Here is a 20,518-nt window from a genome sequence, read left to right as displayed (position 1 = left end):
TTCACCATGTTTCATTGAAATGTACAGCTGTGTGTCATCCGCATAGCAGTGAAAGTTTACATTATGTTTTCGAATAACATCCCCAAGAGGTAAAATATATAGTGAAAACAATAGTGGTCCTAAAACAGAACCTTGAGGAACACCGAAATGTACAGTTGATTTGTCAGAGGACAAACCATTCACAGAGACAAACTGATATCTTTCCGACAGATAAGACCTAAACCAGGCCAGAACATGTCCGTGTAGACCAATTTGGGTTTCAATCTCTCCAAAAGAATGTGGTGATCGATGGTATCAAAAGCAGCACTAAGGTCTAGGAGCACGAGGACAGATGCAGAGCCTCGGTCCGATGCCATTAAAATGTCATTTACCACCTTCACAAGTGCCGTCTCAGTGCTATGATGGGGTCTAAAACCAGACTGAAGCATTTCGTATACATTGTTTGTCTTCAGGAAGGCAGTGAGTTGTTGCGCAACAGCCTTCTCTAAAATCTTTGAGAGGAATGGAAGATTCGATATAGGCCGATAGTTTTTATATTTTCTGGGTCAAGGTTTGGCTTTTTCAAGAGATGCTTTATTACTGCCACTTTTAGTGAGTTTGGTACACATCCAGTGGATAGAGAGCCGTTTATTATGTTCAACATAGGAGGGCCAAGCACAGGAAGCAGCTCTTTCAGTAGTTTAGTTGGAATAGGGTCCAGTATACAGCTTGAAGGTTTAGAGGCCATGATTATTTTCATCATTGTGTCAAGAGATATAGTACTAAAACACTTGAGCGTCTCTTGATCCTAGGTCCTGGCAGAGTTGTGCAGACTCAGGACAACTGAGGTTTGGAGGAATACCAGGTTTAAAGAGGAGTCCGTAATTTGCTTTCTAATAATCATAATCTTTTCCTCAAAGAAGTTCATGAATTTATCACTGCTAAAGTGAAAGTCATCCTCTCTTGGGGAATGCTGCTTTTTAGTTAGCTTTGCCACAGTATCAAAAAGGAATTTCGGATTGTTCTTATTTTCCTCAATTAAGTTAGAAAAATAGGACGATCGAGCAGCAGTAAGGGCTCTTCGGTACTGCACGGTACCGTCCTTCCAAGCTAGTCGGAAGACTTCCAGTTTGGTGTGGCGCCATTTCCGTTCCAATTTTCTGGAAGCTTGCTTCAGAGCTCGGGTATTTTCTGTGTACCAGGGAGCTAGTTTCTTATGAGACATTTTTTAGTTTTTAGGGGTGCAACTGCATCTAGGGTATTGCGCAAGGTTAAATTGAGATCCTCAGTTAGGTGGTTAACGGATTTTTGTCCTCTGGCGTCCTTGGGTAGGCAGAGGGAGTCTGGAAGGGCATCAAGGAATCTTTGTGTTGTCTGTGAATTTATAGCACGACTTTTGATGTTCCTTGGTTGGGGTCTGAGCAGATTATTTGTTGCAATTGCAAACGTAATAAAATGGTGGTCCGATAGTCCAGGATTATGAGGAAAAACATTAAGATCCACAACATTTATTCCATGGGACAAAACTAGGTCCAGCGTATGACTGTGACAGTGAGTGGGTCCAGAGACATGTTGGACAAAACCCACTGAGTCGATGATGGCTCCAAAAGCCTTTTGGAGTGGGTCTGTGGACTTTTCCATGTGAATATTAAAGTCACCAAAGATTAGAATATTATCTGCAATGACTACAAGGTCTGATAGGAATTCAGGGAACTCAGTGAGAAACGCTGTATATGGCCCAGGAGGCCTGTAAACAGTAGCTATAAAAAGTGATTGAGTAGGCTGCATAGATTTCATGACTAGAAGCTCAAAAGACGAAAACGTCATTTTTTTTTTGTAAATTGAAATTTTATCGTAAATGTTAGCAACACCTCCGCCTTTGCGGGATGCACGGGGATATGGTCACTAGTGTAGCCAGGAGGTGAGGCCTCATTTAACACAGTAAATTCATCAGGCTTAAGCCATGTTTCAGTCAGGCCAATCACATCAAGATTATGATCAGTGATTAGTTCATTGACTATAATTGCCTTTGAAGTAAGGGATCTAACATTAAGTAGCCCTATTTTGAGATGTGAGGTATCATGATCTCTTTCAGTAATGACAGGAATGGAGGTGGTCTTTATCCTAGTGAGATTGCTAAGGCGAACACCGCCATGTTTAGTTTTGCCCAACCTAGGTCGAGGCACAGACACGGTCTCAATGGTGATAGCTGAGCTGACTACACTGACTATGCTAGTGGCAGACTCCACTATGCTGGCAGGCTGGCTAATAGCCTGCTGCCTGGCCTGCACCCTATTTCATTGTGGAGCTAGAGGAGCTACAGGAGCCCTGTCTATGTTGGCAGATAAGATGAGAGCACCCCTCCAGCTAGGATGGAGTCCGTCACTCCTCAGCAGGTCAGGCTTGGTCCTGTTTGTGGGTGAGTTCCAGAAAAGGGCCAATTATCTACAAATTCTATCTTTTGGGAGGGGCAGAAAACAGTTTTCAACCAGCGATTGAGTTGTGAGACTCTGCTGTAGAGCTCATCACTCCCCTAACTGGGAGGGGGCCAGAGACAATTACTCGATGCCGACACATCTTTCTAGCTGATATGCACGCAGAAGCTATGTTGCGCTTGGTGATCTCTGACTGTTTCATCCTAACATCGTTGGTGCCGACGTGGATAACAATATCTCTATACTCTCTACACTCGCCAGTTTTAGCTTTAGCCAGCACCATCTTCAGATTAGCCTTAACGTCGGTAGCCCTGCCCCCGGGTAAACAGTGTATGATCGCTGGATGATTCGCTTTAAGTCTAATACTGCGGGTAATGGAGTCGCCAATGACTAGGGTTTTCAATTTGTCAGAGCTAATGGTGGGAAGCTTGCGTCTCAGACCCTTAACGGGAGGAGTAGAGACCAGAGAAGACTCGGCCTCTGACACCGACCCGCTGCTTAATGGGGAGAACCGGTTGAAAGTTTCTGTCTGCTGAATGAGCGACACCGGTTGAGCGTTCCTACAGCATTTCCTTCCAGAAACCGTGAGAAAGTTGTCCGGCTGCGGCTGTTTCATCCTTTCCTACACTGAAATTACCCTTGCCTAACGATGCGTCTGAAGCTGGGCTTGCAGTACAGCTATCCTCGCCGTAAGGCGATCGTTCTCCTGTATATTACGAGCACAGCGGCTGCAATTAGAAGGCATCATGTTAATGTTACTACTTAGCTTCGGCTGTTGGAGGTCCTGACGAATCGTGTCCAGATAAAGCGTCCGGAGTGAAAAAGTTGAGGAAAAAATAAATATATGAACGGTAATTAAAAAGTGAAACCCGTAAAGTTGTCAGGTAGCAAAATAGGTTGGCAACAAAACGCACAGCAATTGAAAACAAGCCTGCAAGTTGTGACCGGAAATGACCTTTAACCACCATAGGGGAGAAATGCAAAAGGTATTGCAGATTGCCCCTTTAACCACCATAGGGGAGAAATGCAAAAGGTATTGCAGATTGCCCCTTTAACCACCATAGGGGAGAAATGCAAAAGGTATTGCAGATTGCCCCTTTAACCACCATAGGGGAGAAATGCAAAAGGTATTGCAGATTGCCCCTTTAACCACCATAGGGGAGAAATGCAAATCAGACCCAAAGTCAGTGTCTATAGTAGGGAGAGTAATCAGATATAATATGACTTGATTTCTTTGCCCTATTTCTTTAGCTCTCAACTATTGTGTCTCTTGAAGAAATTACAATGAAGATGGTGGTAAATTCCATGTCTTTCAGTCGTGTATTGTGTGTGTGTGTGTGTGTGTGTGTGTGTGTGTATGTGTGAGAACTGATGGCCTGACTGATGATTTATTTTTCTTCGTCTTTATTATACACCACAGAGGCATGTAGAGCACACGCACACACACACACACACACACACACACACACACACACACAAACTGCTCAACACAACTTTTCTCTCTCTCTGTCTCTCTTCAACAGTTGAAGAAGGTTGGTTGAAGTGTGTCCGTAGCTAATGCTATCAATGATGTGGTGGTCAGAGCGTGTAACATAGTGATACAACACACACATTGACACTTGTCTCTGATTGACTGCTGCTTCTCCTGTGTGTGTGTTGATTCCTTCCTTTTCTCATCCTTTCTTTCTCGCTCCCCAATATCCCTCCCTCCCTCCCTCTCAAACTCTTACTGACTGGTCCACAATGTGTTTTTTAAGTCTGTAATATGTATTGCCAGTTTTTGTAATATTTTTGTAATATTTTTTGTAATAACAGATACCCGGCAGTCTCGGCGATGCTGATGGCTGCCTCGCCCGGTACAGGAAACTAGCCCTTGTTGTCATTGCAGGGTTGTTTGTCAAGTTATCCCCCACCGAATGTTCCTCAGTGTCCATGACGCCCCCCTCTACTCCCCCAGTCTTCCCAACCTCCCTTCTCCTCCCCCTTTCTCTTGTTGTCATTGCAGGGTTGTTTGTCAAGTTATCCCCCACCGAACGTTCCTCAGTGTCCATGACGCCCCCCTCTAGCCCTCCGCCCACAGTCTGTGCACCTCAGTCCCCCTCCCAATACAGCAGTCCCCATCTTCCCTTCTCCTCCCCCAGTCTTCCCAACATCCCTCCTCCTCCCCCCCAGTCTCCCCAACCCTCTGCCTCTGACAACCTTTTCACCTTTTTCAACTTCTTTCTATTATTTTGATGTGTGGACTGACTGGTGTTTGAGGAATTTTGATTCCTATGTGTTCATTAATCAATTCAAGCAAAACACTCTGTCCGTTTCTAAGAATTTGTAAGATCCTTAGTTGCATAAAATGGACAGAGACCAATCTCAAAATGAATCAGTAGCGTTAATTTCCGAGAGCTCTGCTCATAATCACATGTTCATTAGGTTTTATATCACACACAGCGTCATAGCTTTTACTATGTCCCTCCTCTTCTTGGACAATGTCTCTCTTCCTTTTGGACAATGACTTAGCTACTTTTCAATGCCATTCCAACACACACATATTGTTTATCTTATGTTACCACATGTTACACAATCTATTGCAAGTCCAACAGGTTTTCCCCTCCCTGGATGGGGACCAGACATTTCTCCTGTTGTTAGTTTCACTGTGGTCACAAGTTGTCTGTTAACACTTCCTCTTGGTCTAAACATTTTATTCTTCAGACAGCATAGAGTTCTGTTAATTAACGTTAGTTATAATTCCACGTAGAATGTATACATTATTTAGTCATTATTGATAAAACTCCTTCAACACTGGATATATAGGCGACAGGTAGGTAGATAGGTGGACCCCAATACACACACATCTTCATATATCAGTAGATCAGATGGTCACATGGTCACATGATGCACTGAGAAAAGAAGCAGAGGATCAATGAAATGAAAGTTCTGAAATAAAACCTTTCTTGATGGTGCCATTTAGATTTTTCTTGTCTTTGATTTTTGAGGGGGAAAGATAGGAAGGATGGAAGGGTTGTGGTTGACCTATTGATAGAGTCCACCTCCCAAATGGCACCCTATTGCCTATATAGTGCACTACTTTTGACCAGGGCCCTGGTGGAGTATGTGGGGAAACGGGTGCATTTGGAACGCAACAGTGTGTGGACATTTGTATTCCGTTAACTCATTTCCAAAAGATTCCGGAGTCTGTCTCTGTGACATTTCGAGGCAATGCCTGGTTCTCTCACAGAGTTGGCAGAGAAAAGATTAACTGTCTTATTGTTATCTGATGACATTTGCGTTCAATTTCAGCCAATGAGCCAAACAAAGGGATGTGAAGGGTGCAGAGACCTTTACTGAACCTACCAGGCGTTTAGACGCTAGAGAAGTTCAAATGTATTTATAAAGCCCTTTTTACATCAGCTGATATCTCAACGTGCTGTACAGAAACCCAGCCTAAAACCCCAAACAGAAAGTAATGCAGGTGTAGAAGCACGGTGGCTAGAAAGGCCAGAACCTAGGAAGAGACCTAGAGAGGAACCAGACTCTGAGGGTGGCCAGTCCTCTTCTGGCTGTGCCTGGTGGAGATTATAACAGAACATGGCCAAGATGTTCAAATGTTCATAGATGACCAGCAGGGTGAGATAATAATAATCACAGTGGTTGTAGAGGGGGCAACAGGTCAGCACCTCAGGAGGAAATGTCCGTTGGCTTTTCATAGCCGATCATTCAGAGTTAGAGACAACAGGTGTGGTAGAGAGAGAGAGTCTAAAAACAGCAGATCCGGGAAAAGGTAGCACTCTGGGGAACAGGCAGAGGCAGCAAGAGCGGTTTGTCGCTCCAGTGCCTTTCCGTTCACCTTCACAACCCTGGGCCGGACTACAGTCAATGACCTACTGCAAAGATGAGTCTTCAATTAAGACTTAAAGGTCGAGACCGAGTCTGCGTCTCTCACATGGATAGACAGACCATTCCATAAAAATGGAGCTCTATAGGAGAAAGCCCTGCCTCTAGCTGTTTGCTTGGAAAGGGACAATAGGGACAATATCAAGGTCTGTGTCTTGTGACCGTAGTGTACCTGTAGGTAGCGTACCTGTAGGTAGCGTACCTGTAGGTAGCGTACGTGTAGGTAGCGTACCTGTAGGTAGCGTACGTGTAGGTAGCGTACGTGTAGGTAGCGTACGTGTAGGTAGCGTACCTGTAGGTAGCGTACGTGTAGGTAGCGTACGTGTAGGTAGCGTACGTGTAGGTAGCGTACGTGTAGGTAGCGTACCTGTAGGTAGCGTACCTGTAGGTAGCGTACCTGTAGGTAGCGTACGTGTAGGTAGCGTACGTGTAGGTAGCGTACGTGTAGGTACCTGTAGGTAGCGTACCTGTAGGTAGCGTACGTGTAGGTAGCGTACCTGTAGGTAGCGTACGTGTAGGTAGCGTACCTGTAGGTAGCGTACGTGTAGGTAGCGTACCTGTAGTTAGCGTACCTGTAGGTAGCGTACGTGTAGGTAGCGTACGTGTAGGTAGCGTACCTGTAGGTAGCGTACGTGTAGGTAGCGTACCTGTAGGTAGCGTACCTGTAGGTAGCGTACCTGTAGGTATGTACGGCAGGACTAAATTGGAGAGAAAGGTAGGAGCAAGTCTGTGTAATGCTTTGTAGGTTAGCAGGGAAACCTTGAAATCAGCCCGAGCTTTAATAGGATGCCAGTGTAGAGGAGTAATATGGAGTATATATGATCACATTGTTGGGTTCTAGTCAGGATTCTAGCAGCCAAGTTTAGCACTAACTGAAGTTTATTTAGTGCTTTAGCCATGTAGCCGGAAAGTAGAGCATTGCAGTCGACTAATCGAGAAGTGACAAAAGCATGGATTAGCTTTTCTGCATCATTTTTGGACAAAACGTTTCCGATATTTGTAATGTTATGAAAATGGAAAAAACTGTCCTTGAAATACTCTTGATATGTTCAATGAACACTGTTTATAACCGTTCATGAGCACCAGTAATGGACAGTTTGGACAAATGAAAACATGTGAAAAGATATATGAATGTAGCTAAGATTAACTTTTGGCCATATAATGAAATCTAATTTATTTAATTAATGTATATTTGATTTTTACAGTTTAAAACAATTTAAAAGTACAAATAATCCCAGAGGATGACACATGAAAGAATTACAAATACATTTATTTCCAATATATTTATATTCTTGTCCTCCTAGTAGTGAATTGAATGTACTACTGTATGCAGAAGATTGAGTGGATTGTAAATCAGTGATAGCTCGCTACAGTATCTTCGATACACGACGACCAGTGACGGCCCAGGCGCTAGGACCATGCAGTCTCCAGACAGGCAAAGGAAGTCTCAATCACAGCTAGCTAGCTAGCAGGCTAACATTGGTATTTGTAGATTTCTGAGCGAACGGTATGGATTCATATAAATAATCGTTTGATTGAGGTAAGAAGGGGTTTGATGAATAATCTATGACAACATATACATCTTGCTATCTGTCCTCAAACGCTGTTAGGTTGTACATCGACAAGGAAGCAGACATTGTAAGAAAAGAGCTAGCTAGCTATAGCTAGGTACTATAGACCCACAATGTAGCTATGCATGACGAGTAGGTAACAGCTTGTTGTCATTAACACTAACATTTGCCAGCACTAGAGTGGCCGATGTTTGAGTTGCACGTTAGTAACTGAGTTGCCTTGCACTAAATAAAGAGTTGTTTGACTTTTGAATATGAACTTTTCGGTTACTGGAAACAACGTAGGTTGGCTACCTAGCTAGTTAACGTTAGCTAGCTAGTTAGCATGTTAGTTAGCTGTAGCTAGCTACCAACTCGGCTAACCACTGCTAGTCATTTGTAAACAATTACCTATGGTTTGACTGTTGTCTGCAGTGAACTGTTCTTACGTATCATATGTTTTATGGGGATATATTGCATGAAACTGACATATCATGGTAACACTAGCCAGCTATGTATTCCATTGGAAATGTAGTCGACAGCTAACTAACATTCCTCTACAGTACAGCAGTTGCCCAATCATTGCATATACAGTCAGGGCAGGCCCACTTTGTAGTGAGTGTCCTGTTGCGCAAAGAGAACAACCAGGATACAGTCAGATAAGGATATTAATCACGATTAACTAGCTAACGTTAGCTTGTGTTGCATTCATTGTTTCTATTCTAGTAGCCTTTTATAGTATCAAATCAAATTGATTTATAAAGCCCTTCTCACATCAGCTGATATCTCAAAGTGCTGTACAGAAACCCAGCCTGAAACCCCAAACAGCAAGCAATGCAGGTGTAGAAGCACGCATTATCATGTGACTTCTTGGGAATGACTGAGTGAACACATGTAGCTAAGAATGCTTTGTTGACAGTTTAGGATACTTGATTTAGGCCTAGGTAACTTTTTGTTGATTGCCATAGCTGGGAATATGAATGTATTTTGCAAACGTACATTGATGACTAATCATATACAGTATATAAATGGGTAATAAGTGACAGTTTTCTAACCCTGTGTTTAAACTCGACCAGAACTGAGGGTTCTAAATGCCATACATTCTTGACAATAGAAGCACCTCCTACACTAACACTGTAGAATGAGGGTCCAAGCCAGTGTGGAATGCCTGGTGGTGTATGTATGTTAGAGGTCGACCGATTTATCATTTTTCAACGCCGATACCGATTATTGGAGGACCAGAAAAGCAGATACCGATTAATCAGACCATTTTTTCCCCTTTGTAATAATGACAATTACAACAATATTGAATTAACACTTATTTGAACTTAATATAAAACATGAATAAAATCAATTTAGCCTCAAATAAATAATGAAACATGTTCAATTTGGTTTAAATGCAAAAACAAAGTGTTGGAGAAGAAAGTAATATGTGCCATGTAAAAAAGCTAACGTTTAAGTTCCTTACTCAGAACATGAGAACATATGAAAGTTGGTGGTTCCTTTTAACATGAGACTTCAATATTCCAAGGAAAGAGGTTTTAGGTTGTCGTTAATATAGTATTTATAGGACTATTTATCTCTATACCATTTGTATTTCATATACCTTTGACTATTGGATGTTCTTATAGCCACTATAGTATTGCCAGTGTAACAGTATAGCTTCCGTCCTCCTCCTCACCCATACCTGGGCTCGAACCAGGAACACATCGACAACAGCCACACTCGAAGCATCGTTACCCATCGCTCCACAAAAGCCGCGGCCCTTGCAGCGCAAGTGGAATACCTACTCCAAATCTAAAAGCGAGTGATGTTTGAAACAGTATTAGCGCACACCCTGCTAACTAGCTAGCCATTTCACATTGGTTACACCAGCCATTAGGCTGATAGGCTTGAAGTCATAAACAGCGCTGTGCTTGCGAAGAGCTATTTGAATGAATGATTACGGGCCTGCTACTGCTCAGTCAGACTGCTCTATCAAATCAGACTTAATTATAACATAATAACACACAGAAATATGAGCCTTTGGTCATTAATATGATCGAATCCGGAAACTATAATTTCGAAAACAAAACGTTTATTATTTCAGTGAAATATGGAAACGTTCGGTATTTTATCTAAAGGGTGACATCCCGAAGTCTAAATATTATTGTTACATTGCACAACCTTCAATGTATGTCATAATTACGTAAAATTCTGGCAAATTAGTTCGCAATGAGCCAGGCAGCCCAAACTGTTGCATATACCACGACTCTGCGTGCAATGAACGCAAGAGAAATGACACAATTTCACCTATTGCCTGCTAAACTGGATTAGTAGTTATAACTGGTGATTATGATTGATTGTTTTTTTTATAAAATAAGTTCAATGCTAGCTATTAATTTACCTTGGCTTCTACTGCATTCGCGTAACAGGCAGGCTACTCGTGGAGTGCAATGGTTAGAGCGTTGGACTAGTTAATTGTGCGGTTGCAAGATTGAAATCCCTGAGCTGACAAGATGAACATCTGTCGTTCTGCCCCTGAACAAGGCAGTTAACCCACAGTTCACAGGCCGTCATTGAAAATAAGAATGTGTTCATAATTTACTTGCCAAGTTAAATAAAGGTATTAAAAAATAAATAATAATAATCGGAAATAGGCGCCCAAAAATACCGATTTCAGATTGTTATGAAAACTTGAAATCGGACTTAATTAATCGGCCATTCCGATTCATCGGTCGACCTCTAGTGTATGTAGTATTGTCTGTCCTTTTTAGTTTTCCCTGTGTGATACTAGCTACATGCCTATTTGCGTCTGCTGTGTTTACATTTCTATGCTTACTTATTTGTGTGTGTCTCCAGACCCAGCCATGTCTCAGCTGGAGAAGAAGGCGGGGCTTCTGAGAAGGACGTCCTCCTCTAAGAAACCCCTGAAGGAGAAAGTGGTGCTGATGTATGATGAGATCTTTGCGGTAAGATAGAGGAATGGATAGAGAGAAGAGGGATGGAGGGAGAGAAGAGGGATGGAGGGAGAGAAGAGGGATGGATAGAGAGAGAGAGAGAGGGAGGGAGAGGGAGGGAGAGAAGAGAGAGGGAGGGAGAGAAGAGAGAGGGAGAGAAGAGAGGGAGGGAGGGAGAGAAGAGAGGGGGGGGAGAGAGAGAGGGGGAGGGAGAGAGAGAGGGAGGGAGAGAAGAGGGAGAGGGAGGGAGAGAAGAGAGAGAGGAGAGAAGAGAGGGAGGGAGAAGAGAGAGGGAGAGAAGAGGGAGAGAAGAGAGGGAGGGAGAGAAGAGAGAGAAGAGGGAGGGAGAGAAGAGAGAGAGAGAGAAGAGAGAGAGAGAGAGAAGAGGGAGAGAAGAGGAAATTATGGATAAAGATGAGACAGAGAGGGAGGTTTGTGCAGAGCTAAAGGGATATGGTCAAGTGAAAGAGTAAGAGCATAGGGGAAGAAAGAGTGTTAAAGGGGAAGAAAGAGTGTTAAAGGGGAAGAAAGAGTGTTAAAGGGGAAGAAAGAGTGTTAAAGGGGAAGAAAGAGTGTTAAAGGGGAAGAAATAGTGTTAAAGGGGAAGAAAGAGTGTTAAAGGGGAAGAAAGAGTGTTAAAGGGGAAGAAAGAGTGTTAAAGGGGAAGAAAGAGTGTTAAAGGGGAAGAAAGAGTGTTAAAGGGGAAGAAAGAGTGTTAAAGGGGAAGAAAGAGTGTTAAAGGGGAAGAAAGAGTGTTAAAGGGGAAGAAAGAGTGTTAAAGGGGAAGAAAGAGTGTTAAAGGGGAAGAAATAGTGAGGGTCGGAACAGACAGACAGGAACAGAAATTAGGTTGGTGGACTTGCTCTCATAGTTCCTTTCACCTCAAAAAGCACAAGAAAGAGAATTTCAATACCCACCATCTCAGATTGTCCTGAAATAATTTTCTGTACTTAGTAACGGATACGATTATCATTCCTGAAACATTATTTTGTTGAAATCTAATTTTATCTTTGAGAAATTAAGATAATTGATTGCACCCAAATTGGCCATTTTAATTGATAAGATTCAGATAATATTCAATAAATATAGTACCCAACATCTGATTTGGACCACACTTCTTCCTACCAATGAGTAAGACATAATGAATCCCCCCCAAAATTGTCAAATGCCACCCACGGACCCCCCATGCCAATCCCACCCCAACAACCAGTATACAGTATCAGTTGTCTATGTTTGACAAATAGTATGAAACTGTGGCTTGGAGTATTGCTTCTCCATATTATGTCATGTATTCCCTGTGAATCTGGTGATGCTCTTTTTTTCCCCTGTTCAGAGATATTAGTAATTGAAGTCGCTTGCATTATTTACAATGAAGTAGTGTGACAGTACCATGTTTTTACCACAAGATGTCGCTGCTGTTGCTATACCGCAGCACAAGTTTATCAATTTTGCTGGTCTCTTGTGTTTTTTTTTGCAACTTTGGGTAAAAAAACCTTTATATTTGGCTCATTATGGAAATAAATTGTGTGGTCACCCTCACAATCCAAGCCAGTCCTCCATGAAAGCAATTCAGTTTGTCCCAAGTTTTTGACTGACTTGCCTAGTTTGACTTGACTGACTTGCCTAGTTTGACTTGACTGACTTGCCTAGTTTGACTTGACTGACTTGCCTAGTTTGACTTGACTGACTTGCCTAGTTTGACTTGACTGACTTGCCTAGTTTGACTTGACTGACTTGCCTAGTTTGACTTGACTGACTTGCCTAGTTTGACTTGACTGACTTGCCTAGTTAAATAAAAGTAGCAGCCTCTTGCTTCAACCCAACTCTCCTTGAATAGTCCAATAAGTGGCAACTCTCTGAGATTCTCATATGAAGACTTCTTTTCAAAGCCCAAAACTTTGATGGAGAAACGAGCTACGGACTAAAATGTTGAGACAACCCTAAGAAAATAATTAATTGCATGTTTTTCAATAAAAGTATATGTGTTGTGATGAGTGGCACACACAGTGTGTGTTTGGGAGTTTTACCATTGAAGACCATCAGAGACCATAACATTGAAGACCATTAGAGACCATAACATTGAAGACCATTAGAGACCATAACATTGAAGACCATTAGAGACCATAACATTGAAGACCATTAGAGACCATAACATTGAAGACCATTAGAGACCATAACATTGAAGACCATTAGAGACCATAACATTGAAGACCATTAGAGACCATAACATTGAAGACCATTAGAGACCATAACATTGGAGACCATTAGAGACCATAACATTGAAGACCATTAGATCTGCTGGAGCCTCATGGTGTGCTTGTTCACCAGGAATGTTCTAGCAGTAACTAAGACAGACCTTTTCTGAAGGGAATAAACCACACACAAAGGGGCTGTTTCCTGGACACAGACTAAGTGTAAAAGAAGGAGAAACTGATTTGCTTTCATGGAGGACTGGCTTCCAACCATTTCAGAACAAGCTGAAATGGTGGGTGTCATGGCTGAGATGGTGGGTGTCATGGCTGAGATGGTGGGTGTCATGGCTGAGATGGTGGGTGTCATGGCTGAGATGGTGGGTGTCATGGCTGAGATGTCATGGCTGATGGTGGGCGTCATGGCTGAGATGGTGGGTGTCATGGCTGAGATGGTGGGCGTCATGGCTGAGATGATGGTGGGAGATGTCATGGCTGAGATGGTGGGTGTCATGGCTGAGATGGTGGGTGTCATGGCTGAGATGGTGGGTGTCATGGCTGAGATGGTGGGTGTCATGGCTGAGATGGTGGGTGTCATGGCTGAGATGTCATGGCTGAGATGGTGGGCATCATGGCTGAGATGGTGGGCATCATGGCTGAAGATGGTGGGTGTCATGGCTGAGATGGTGGGCGTCATGGCTGAGATGGTGGGTGTCATGGCTGAGATGTCATGGCTGAGATGGTGGATGTCATGGCTGAGATGGTGGGTGTCATGGCTGAGATGTCATGGCTGAGATGGTGGGCATCATGGCTGAGATGGTGGGCATCATGGCTGAAATGGTGGGTGTCATGGCTGAGATGGTGGGTGTCATGGCTGAGATGGTGGGTGTCATGGCTGAGATGGTGGGTGTCATGGCTGAGATGTCATGGCTGAGATGGTGGGTGTCATGGCTGAGATGTCATGGCTGAGATGGTGGGTGTCATGGCTGAGATGGTGGGTGTCATGGCTGAGATGGTGGGTGTCATGGCTGAGATGTCATGGCTGAGATGGTGGGCGTCATGGCTGAGATGGTGGGTGTCATGGCTGAGATGGTGGGTGTCATGGCTGAGATGGTGGGTGTCATGGCTGAGATGGTGGGTGTCATGGCTGAGATGGTGGGTGTCATGGCTGAGATGGTGGGTGTCATGGCTGAGATGGTGGGTGTCATGGCTGAGATGGTGGGTGTCATGGCTGAGATGGTGGGTGTCATGGCTGAGATGGTGGGTGTCATGGCTGAGATGTCATGGCTGAGATGGTGGGTGTCATGGCTGAGATGTCATGGCTGAGATGGTGGGCGTCATGGCTGAGATGGTGGGTGTCATGGCTGAGATGGTGGGTGTCATGGCTGAGATGGTGGGCGTCATGGCTGAGATGTCATGGCTGAGATGGTGGGTGTCATGGCTGAGATGGTGGGTGTCATGGCTGAGATGGTGGGTGTCATGGCTGAGATGGTGAGATGGTGTCATGGCTGAGATGTCATGGCTGGATGTCATGGCTGAGATGGTGGGCATCATGGCTGAGATGGTGGGTGTCATGGCTGAGATGGTGGGTGTCATGGCTGAGATGTCATGGCTGAGATGGTGGGCATCATGGCTGAGATGGTGGGTGTCATGGCTGAGATGGTGGGTGTCATGGATGAGATGGTGGGTGTCATGGATGAGATGGTGGGTGTCATGGCTGAGATGGTGGGTGTCATGGCTGAGATGGTGGGTGTCATGGCTGAGATGGTGGGTGTCATGGCTGGATGTCATGGCTGAGATGGTGGGCGTCATGGCTGAGATGGTGGGCGTCATGGCTGAGATGGTGGGTGTCATGGCTGAGATGGTGGGCGTCATGGCTGAGATGGTGGGTGTCATGGCTGAGATGGTGGGCGTCATGGCTGAGGTGGTGGATGTCATGGCTGAGATGATGGATGTCATGGCTGAGATGGTGGGTGTCATGTTTGAGATGTTGGGTGTCATGGCTGAGATGATGTGCGTCATGGCTGAGATGGTGGGTGTCATGGCTGAGATGGTGGGTGTCATGGCTGAGATGGTGGGTGTCATGGCTGGGATGGTGGGTGTCATGGCTGAGATGGTGGGTGTCATGGCTGGGATGGTGGGTGTCATGGCTGAGATGGTGGGTGTCATGGCTGAGATGGTGGGTGTCATGGCTGTCATGGCTGAGATGGTGGGTGTCATGGCTGAGATGGTGGGTGTCATGGCTGAGATGGTGGGTGTCATGGCTGAGATGGTGGGTGTCATGGCTGAGATGTCATGGCTGAGATGGTGGGTGTCATGGCTGAGATGGTGGGCGTCATGGCTGAGATGGTGGGTGTCATGGCTGAGATGTCATGGCTGAGATGGTGGGTGTCATGGCTGAGATGGTGGGTGTCATGGCTGAGATGGTGGGCGTCATGGCTGAGATGGTGGGCGTCATGGCTGAGATGGTGGGCGTCATGGCTGAGATGGTGGGTGTCATGGCTGGATGTCATGGCTGAGATGGTGGGTGTCATGGCTGGATGTCATGGCTGAGATGGTGGGTGTCATGGCTGGATGGTGGGTGTCATGGCTGAGATGGTGGGCGTCATGGCTGAGATGGTGGGCGTCATGGCTGAGATGGTGGGTGTCATGGCTGAGATGGTGGGTGTCATGGCTGGATGTCATGGCTGAGATGGTGGGTGTCATGGCTGAGATGGTGGGTGTCATGGCTGAGATGGTGGGTGTCATGGCTGAGATGGTGGGTGTCATGGCTGAGATGGTGGGTGTCATGGCTGAGATGTCATGGCTGAGATGGTGGGTGTCATGGCTGAGATGGTGGGTGTCATGGCTGAGATGGCTGGATGTCATGGCTGAGATGGTGGGTGTCATGGCTGAGATGGTGGGTGTCATGGCTGAGATGGTGGGTGTCATGCCTGAGATGTCATGGCTGAGATGGTGGGTGTCATGGCTGAGATGGTGGGTGTCATGGCTGAGATGGTGGGTGTCATGGCTGAGATGGTGGGCGTCATGGCTGAGATGTCATGGCTGAGATGGTGGGCGTCATGGCTGAGATGGTGGGCGTCATGGCTGAGATGGTGGGCGTCATGGCTGAGATGGTGGGCGTCATGGCTGAGATGGTGGGCGTCATGGCTGAGATGGTGGGTGTCATGGCTGAGATGGTGGGCGTCATGGCTGAGATGGTGGGCGTCATGGCTGAGATGGTGGGTGTCATGGCTGAGATGGTGGGTGTCATGGCTGAGATGGTGGGCGTCATGGCTGAGATGGTGGGCGTCATGGCTGAGATGGTGGGCGTCATGGCTGAGATGGTGGGCGTCATGGCTGAGATGGTGGGCGTCATGGCTGAGATGGTGGGCGTCATGGCTGAGATGGTGGGCGTCATGGCTGAGATGATGGTGTCATGGCGTCATGGCTGAGATGGTGGGCGTCATGGCTGAGATGGTGGGTGTCATGGCTGAGATGGTGGGTGTCATGGCTGAGATGGTGGGCGTCATGGCTGAGATGGTGGGTGTCATGGCTGAGATGGTGGGCGTCATGGCTGAGATGGTGGGTGTCATGGCTGAGATTACATGGTGCGACTCTCTGTCTCCTCTCTCTTCAGAAAGAGGATCCAGCCAAGAACAACTCCCGTTTTTGGGATGAACTCTTCCTCATGAAGGTAAGAGAGAACAGCTGTTTACATGTGTTTACAAAAGGACCTGTTTACATTACATGTGTTTACAAAAGGACCTGTTTACATTACATGTGTTTACAAAAGGACCTGTTTACATTACATGTGTTTACAAAAGGACCTGTTTACATTACATGTGTTTACAAAAGGACCTGTTTACATTACATTTGTTAACAGAATTATCCATTTGCATTTGTTTATAAAACTTTTAGCTGTCCTTTGCGTTCTAAAAAGGGAATTTCTCTCTAACTATAACCTCAATGCACCCCCCTTCTCTCTCTCCCGTTCCCCACCCCCTTCTCTCTCTCCCGTTCCCCACCCCCTTCTCTCTCTCCCGTTCCCCACCCCCTTCTCTCTCTCCCGTTCCCCACCCCCCTTCTCTCTCTCCCGTTCCCCACCCCCTTCTCTCTCTCCCGTTCCCCACCCCCTTCTCTCTCTCCCGTTCCCCACCCCCTTCTCTCTCTCCCGTTCCCCACCCCCTTCTCTCTCTCCCGTTCCCCACCCCCTTCTCTCTCTCCCGTTCCCCACCCCCTTCTCTCTCTCCCGTTCCCCACCCCCTTCTCTCTCTCCCGTTCCCCACCCCCCTCCTTCTCTCTCTCCCGTTCCCCACCCCCCCTTCTCTCTCTCCCGTTCCCCACCCTCCTTCTCTCTCTCCCGTTCCCCACCCTCCTTTTTCACCCAACCCTCTCCCCCTCTCTCTCCCAACCATCTTCCCCTCCCCTATATCTACCAAACTCCCTCTTCCCCCACTCTCTTCCTCCCTCTTCCTCCCCCCCTCTCGCTCAACCCTCCCTTTTCCATCCACCCTTACTCTACTCTCTCCCCCTCTGTACCCCCCCCCAGGTGAATCTGGAGTACCTGGAGGCCAAGCTGGAGTCTCTGGATGGAGATGAGGTGATGAAGATTAAAGACAACATTAACAGCCTGTTCCACCACTGTGTTCAGGCCCTGGCAGAGGAGCACCAGATCAAAGTGGTCAATGCCCTGCAGGTAAGTGGGAGTGTGTGTGTGTGTGTGTGTGTGTTGGGGGTGGGGGTGTTCCACTATTGTGTTCAGACCCTGGCAGAGGAGCACCAAAATCGGGTTTTTAGGGATCATAGCTTTCACCTAGATTCACCTGGTCAGTCTATGTCATGGAAAGAGCAGGTGTTCCTAATGTTTTGTACATTCAGTGTAAGTTGCATCAGATGTGTGGACTGAGGTGGAACAAAACCTGGACCAGGGGTGAAGAACACTGCTCTACAGACCTGTTATGGTGCTGACGGGGCTATAGACAGGATGTATTGATCTGTTATGGTGCTGACGAGGCTATAGACAGGATGTATTGATCTGTACATAGAACTATTATGGTGCTGACAAGGCTATAGACAGGATGTATTGATCTGTTATGGTGCTGACGGGGCTATAGACAGGATGTATTGATCTGTTATGGTGCTGACGGGGCTATAGACAGGATGTATTGATCTGTTATGGTGCTGATGGGCTATAGACAGGATGTATTGATCTGTACATAGAACTATTATGGTGCTGATGGGGCTATAGACAGGATGTATTGATCTGTTATGGTGCTGACGGGGCTATAGACAGGATGTATTGATCTGTTATGGTGCTGACGAGGCTATAGACAGGATGTATTGATCTGTTATGGTGCTGACGGGGCTATAGACAGGATGTATTGATCTGTTATGGTGCTGACGGGGCTATAGACAGGATGTATTGATCTGTACATAGAACTGTTATGGTGCTGACGAGGCTATAGACAGGATGTATTGATCTGTTATGGTGCTGATGAGGCTATAGACAGGATGTATTGATCTGTTATGGTGCTGATGAGGCTATAGACAGGATGTATTGATCTGTACATAGAACTATTATGGTACTGACGAGGCTATAGACAGGATGTATTGATCTGTTATGGTGCTGACGAGGCTATAGACAGGATGTATTGATCTGTTATGGTGCTGACGAGGCTATAGACAGGATGTATTGATCTGTTATGGTGCTGACGGGGCTATAGACAGGATGTATTGATCTGTACATATAACTATTATGGTGCTGACAAGGCTATAGACAGGATGCATTGATCTGTTTTGGTGCTGACGAGGCAGAATGTATTGATCTGTACAGGGGCCTGTTATGGTACTGACGGGGCTATAGACAGGATGTAGGGGTCTGGACCATAGAGATAGATAGAGGACTTGTCTTTCTATCTTTGCGACTATAGCGTCTGTGACAGCATGGGCAGTGCCATTGAGACTACAACCCATAGGAATCCCCACCCAGTTAACTGCAGTTACTTTAAAATTGTCACTAGAGGCCTCTATCATAATCTATGGTCTGTGGTGTTTGACCTTTCACCCACATTGTCATGAAGGTGTATCTGTCCCCTCCTCCAGACTCTGTGTGCGTTGTTCCGTGGGGTTCACCAGAAGAACAAGTCAGCCTCAGGCTTCGACATCATCAACATGCTCGTGGGCTTCGACAAGGCCGAGCTACGCATGAAGGTGTGTGTGTCCTACAGGACTTCATGTAGAGTTTGGAGAGCTTGTTGTGTGTGTGTCCTACAGGACTTCATGTAGAGTTTGGAGAGCTTGTTGTGTGTGTGTCCTACAGGACTTCATGTAGAGTTTGGAGAGCTTGCTGTGTGTGTGTGTCCTACAGGACTTCATGTAGAGTTTGGAGAGCTTGCTGTGTGTGTGTGTCCTACAGGACTTCATGGAGAGTTTGGAGAGCTTGTTGTGTGTGTGTCCTACAGGACTTCATGTAGAGTTTGGAGAGCTTGCTGTGTGTGTGTCCTACAGGACTTCATGGAGAGCTTGTGTGTGTGTGTGTCCTACAGGACTTCATGGAGAGCTTGCTGTGTGTGTGTGTCCTACAGGACTTCATGGAGAGTTTGGAGAGCTTGCTGTGTGTGTGTCCTACAGGACTTCATGAAGAGCTTGCTGTGTTGTGTGTGTGTGTCCTACAGGACTTCATGAAGAGCTTGCTCTGTGTGTGTGTGTCCTACAGGACTTCATGGAGAGCTTGCTGTGTGTGTTGTGTGTCCTACAGGACTTCATGAAGAGCTTGCTGTGTGTGTGTCCTACAGGACTTCATGAAGAGCTTGCTGTGTGTGTGTGTCCTACAGGACTTCATGGAGAGCTTGCTGTGTGTGTGTCCTACAGGACTTCATGAAGAGCTTTGTGTGTGTGTGTGTGTCCTACAGGACTTCATGAAGAGCTTGCTGTGTGTGTGTCCTACAGGACTTCATGAAGAGCTTGCTGTGTGTGTGTGTGTCCTACAGGACTTCATGGAGAGCTTGCTGTGTGTGTGTCCTACAGGACTTCACGAAGAGCTTGCTGTGTGTGTGTGTGTCCTACAGGACTTCATGGAGAGCTTGCTGTGTGTGTGTGTCCTACAGGACTTCATGGAGAGTTTGGAGAGCTTGCTGTGTGTGTGTCCTACAGGACTTCATGTAGAGTTTGGAGAGCTTGTTGTGTGTGTGTCCTACAGGACTTCATGGAGAGCTTGCTGTGTGTGTGTCCTACAGGACTTCATATAGAGTTTGGAGAGCTTGCTGTGTGTGTGTCCTACAGGACTTCATGAAGAGCTTGCTGTGTGTGTGTGTGTCCTACAGGACTTCATGAAGAGCTTGCTGTGTGTGTGTGTCCTACAGGACTTCATGGAGAGCTTGCTGTGTGTGTGTCCTACAGGACTTCATGAAGAGCTTGCTGTGTGTGTGTGTGTCCTACAGGACTTCATGAAGAGCTTGCTGTGTGTGTGTGTGTCCTACAGGACTTCATGGAGAGCTTGCTGTGTGTGTGTGTGTGTCCTACAGGACTTCATGAAGAGCTTGCTGTGTGTGTGTCCTACA

The 20,518-nt window shown here is 46.0% G+C and overlaps 1 protein-coding gene across 1 annotated transcript in view; it reads left to right on the top strand.

Moving 5' to 3' along the window:
* Positions 1-7,676: 7,676 nt before the first annotated feature.
* The window catches only part of armh3 (armadillo like helical domain containing 3), a 58,044-nt gene continuing 45,202 nt past the window's right edge, over positions 7,677-20,518 (top strand). Inside the window, exons 1-5 of the mRNA XM_052528058.1 lie at positions 7,677-7,839; positions 10,691-10,800; positions 16,597-16,653; positions 17,509-17,655; positions 19,062-19,169. Coding sequence (XP_052384018.1) covers positions 10,699-10,800; positions 16,597-16,653; positions 17,509-17,655; positions 19,062-19,169 — 414 coding nt within the window. The 5' untranslated portion in view covers positions 7,677-7,839; positions 10,691-10,698. The remainder of the gene's footprint in view (positions 7,840-10,690; positions 10,801-16,596; positions 16,654-17,508; positions 17,656-19,061; positions 19,170-20,518) is intronic.

The sequence above is a fragment of the Oncorhynchus keta genome, chromosome 10, assembly GCF_023373465.1.
Source record: "Oncorhynchus keta strain PuntledgeMale-10-30-2019 chromosome 10, Oket_V2, whole genome shotgun sequence".
In the NCBI taxonomy this organism is placed as follows: Eukaryota; Metazoa; Chordata; class Actinopteri; order Salmoniformes; family Salmonidae; genus Oncorhynchus; species Oncorhynchus keta.
This window is presented reverse-complemented; position numbering and strand designations above follow the sequence as displayed.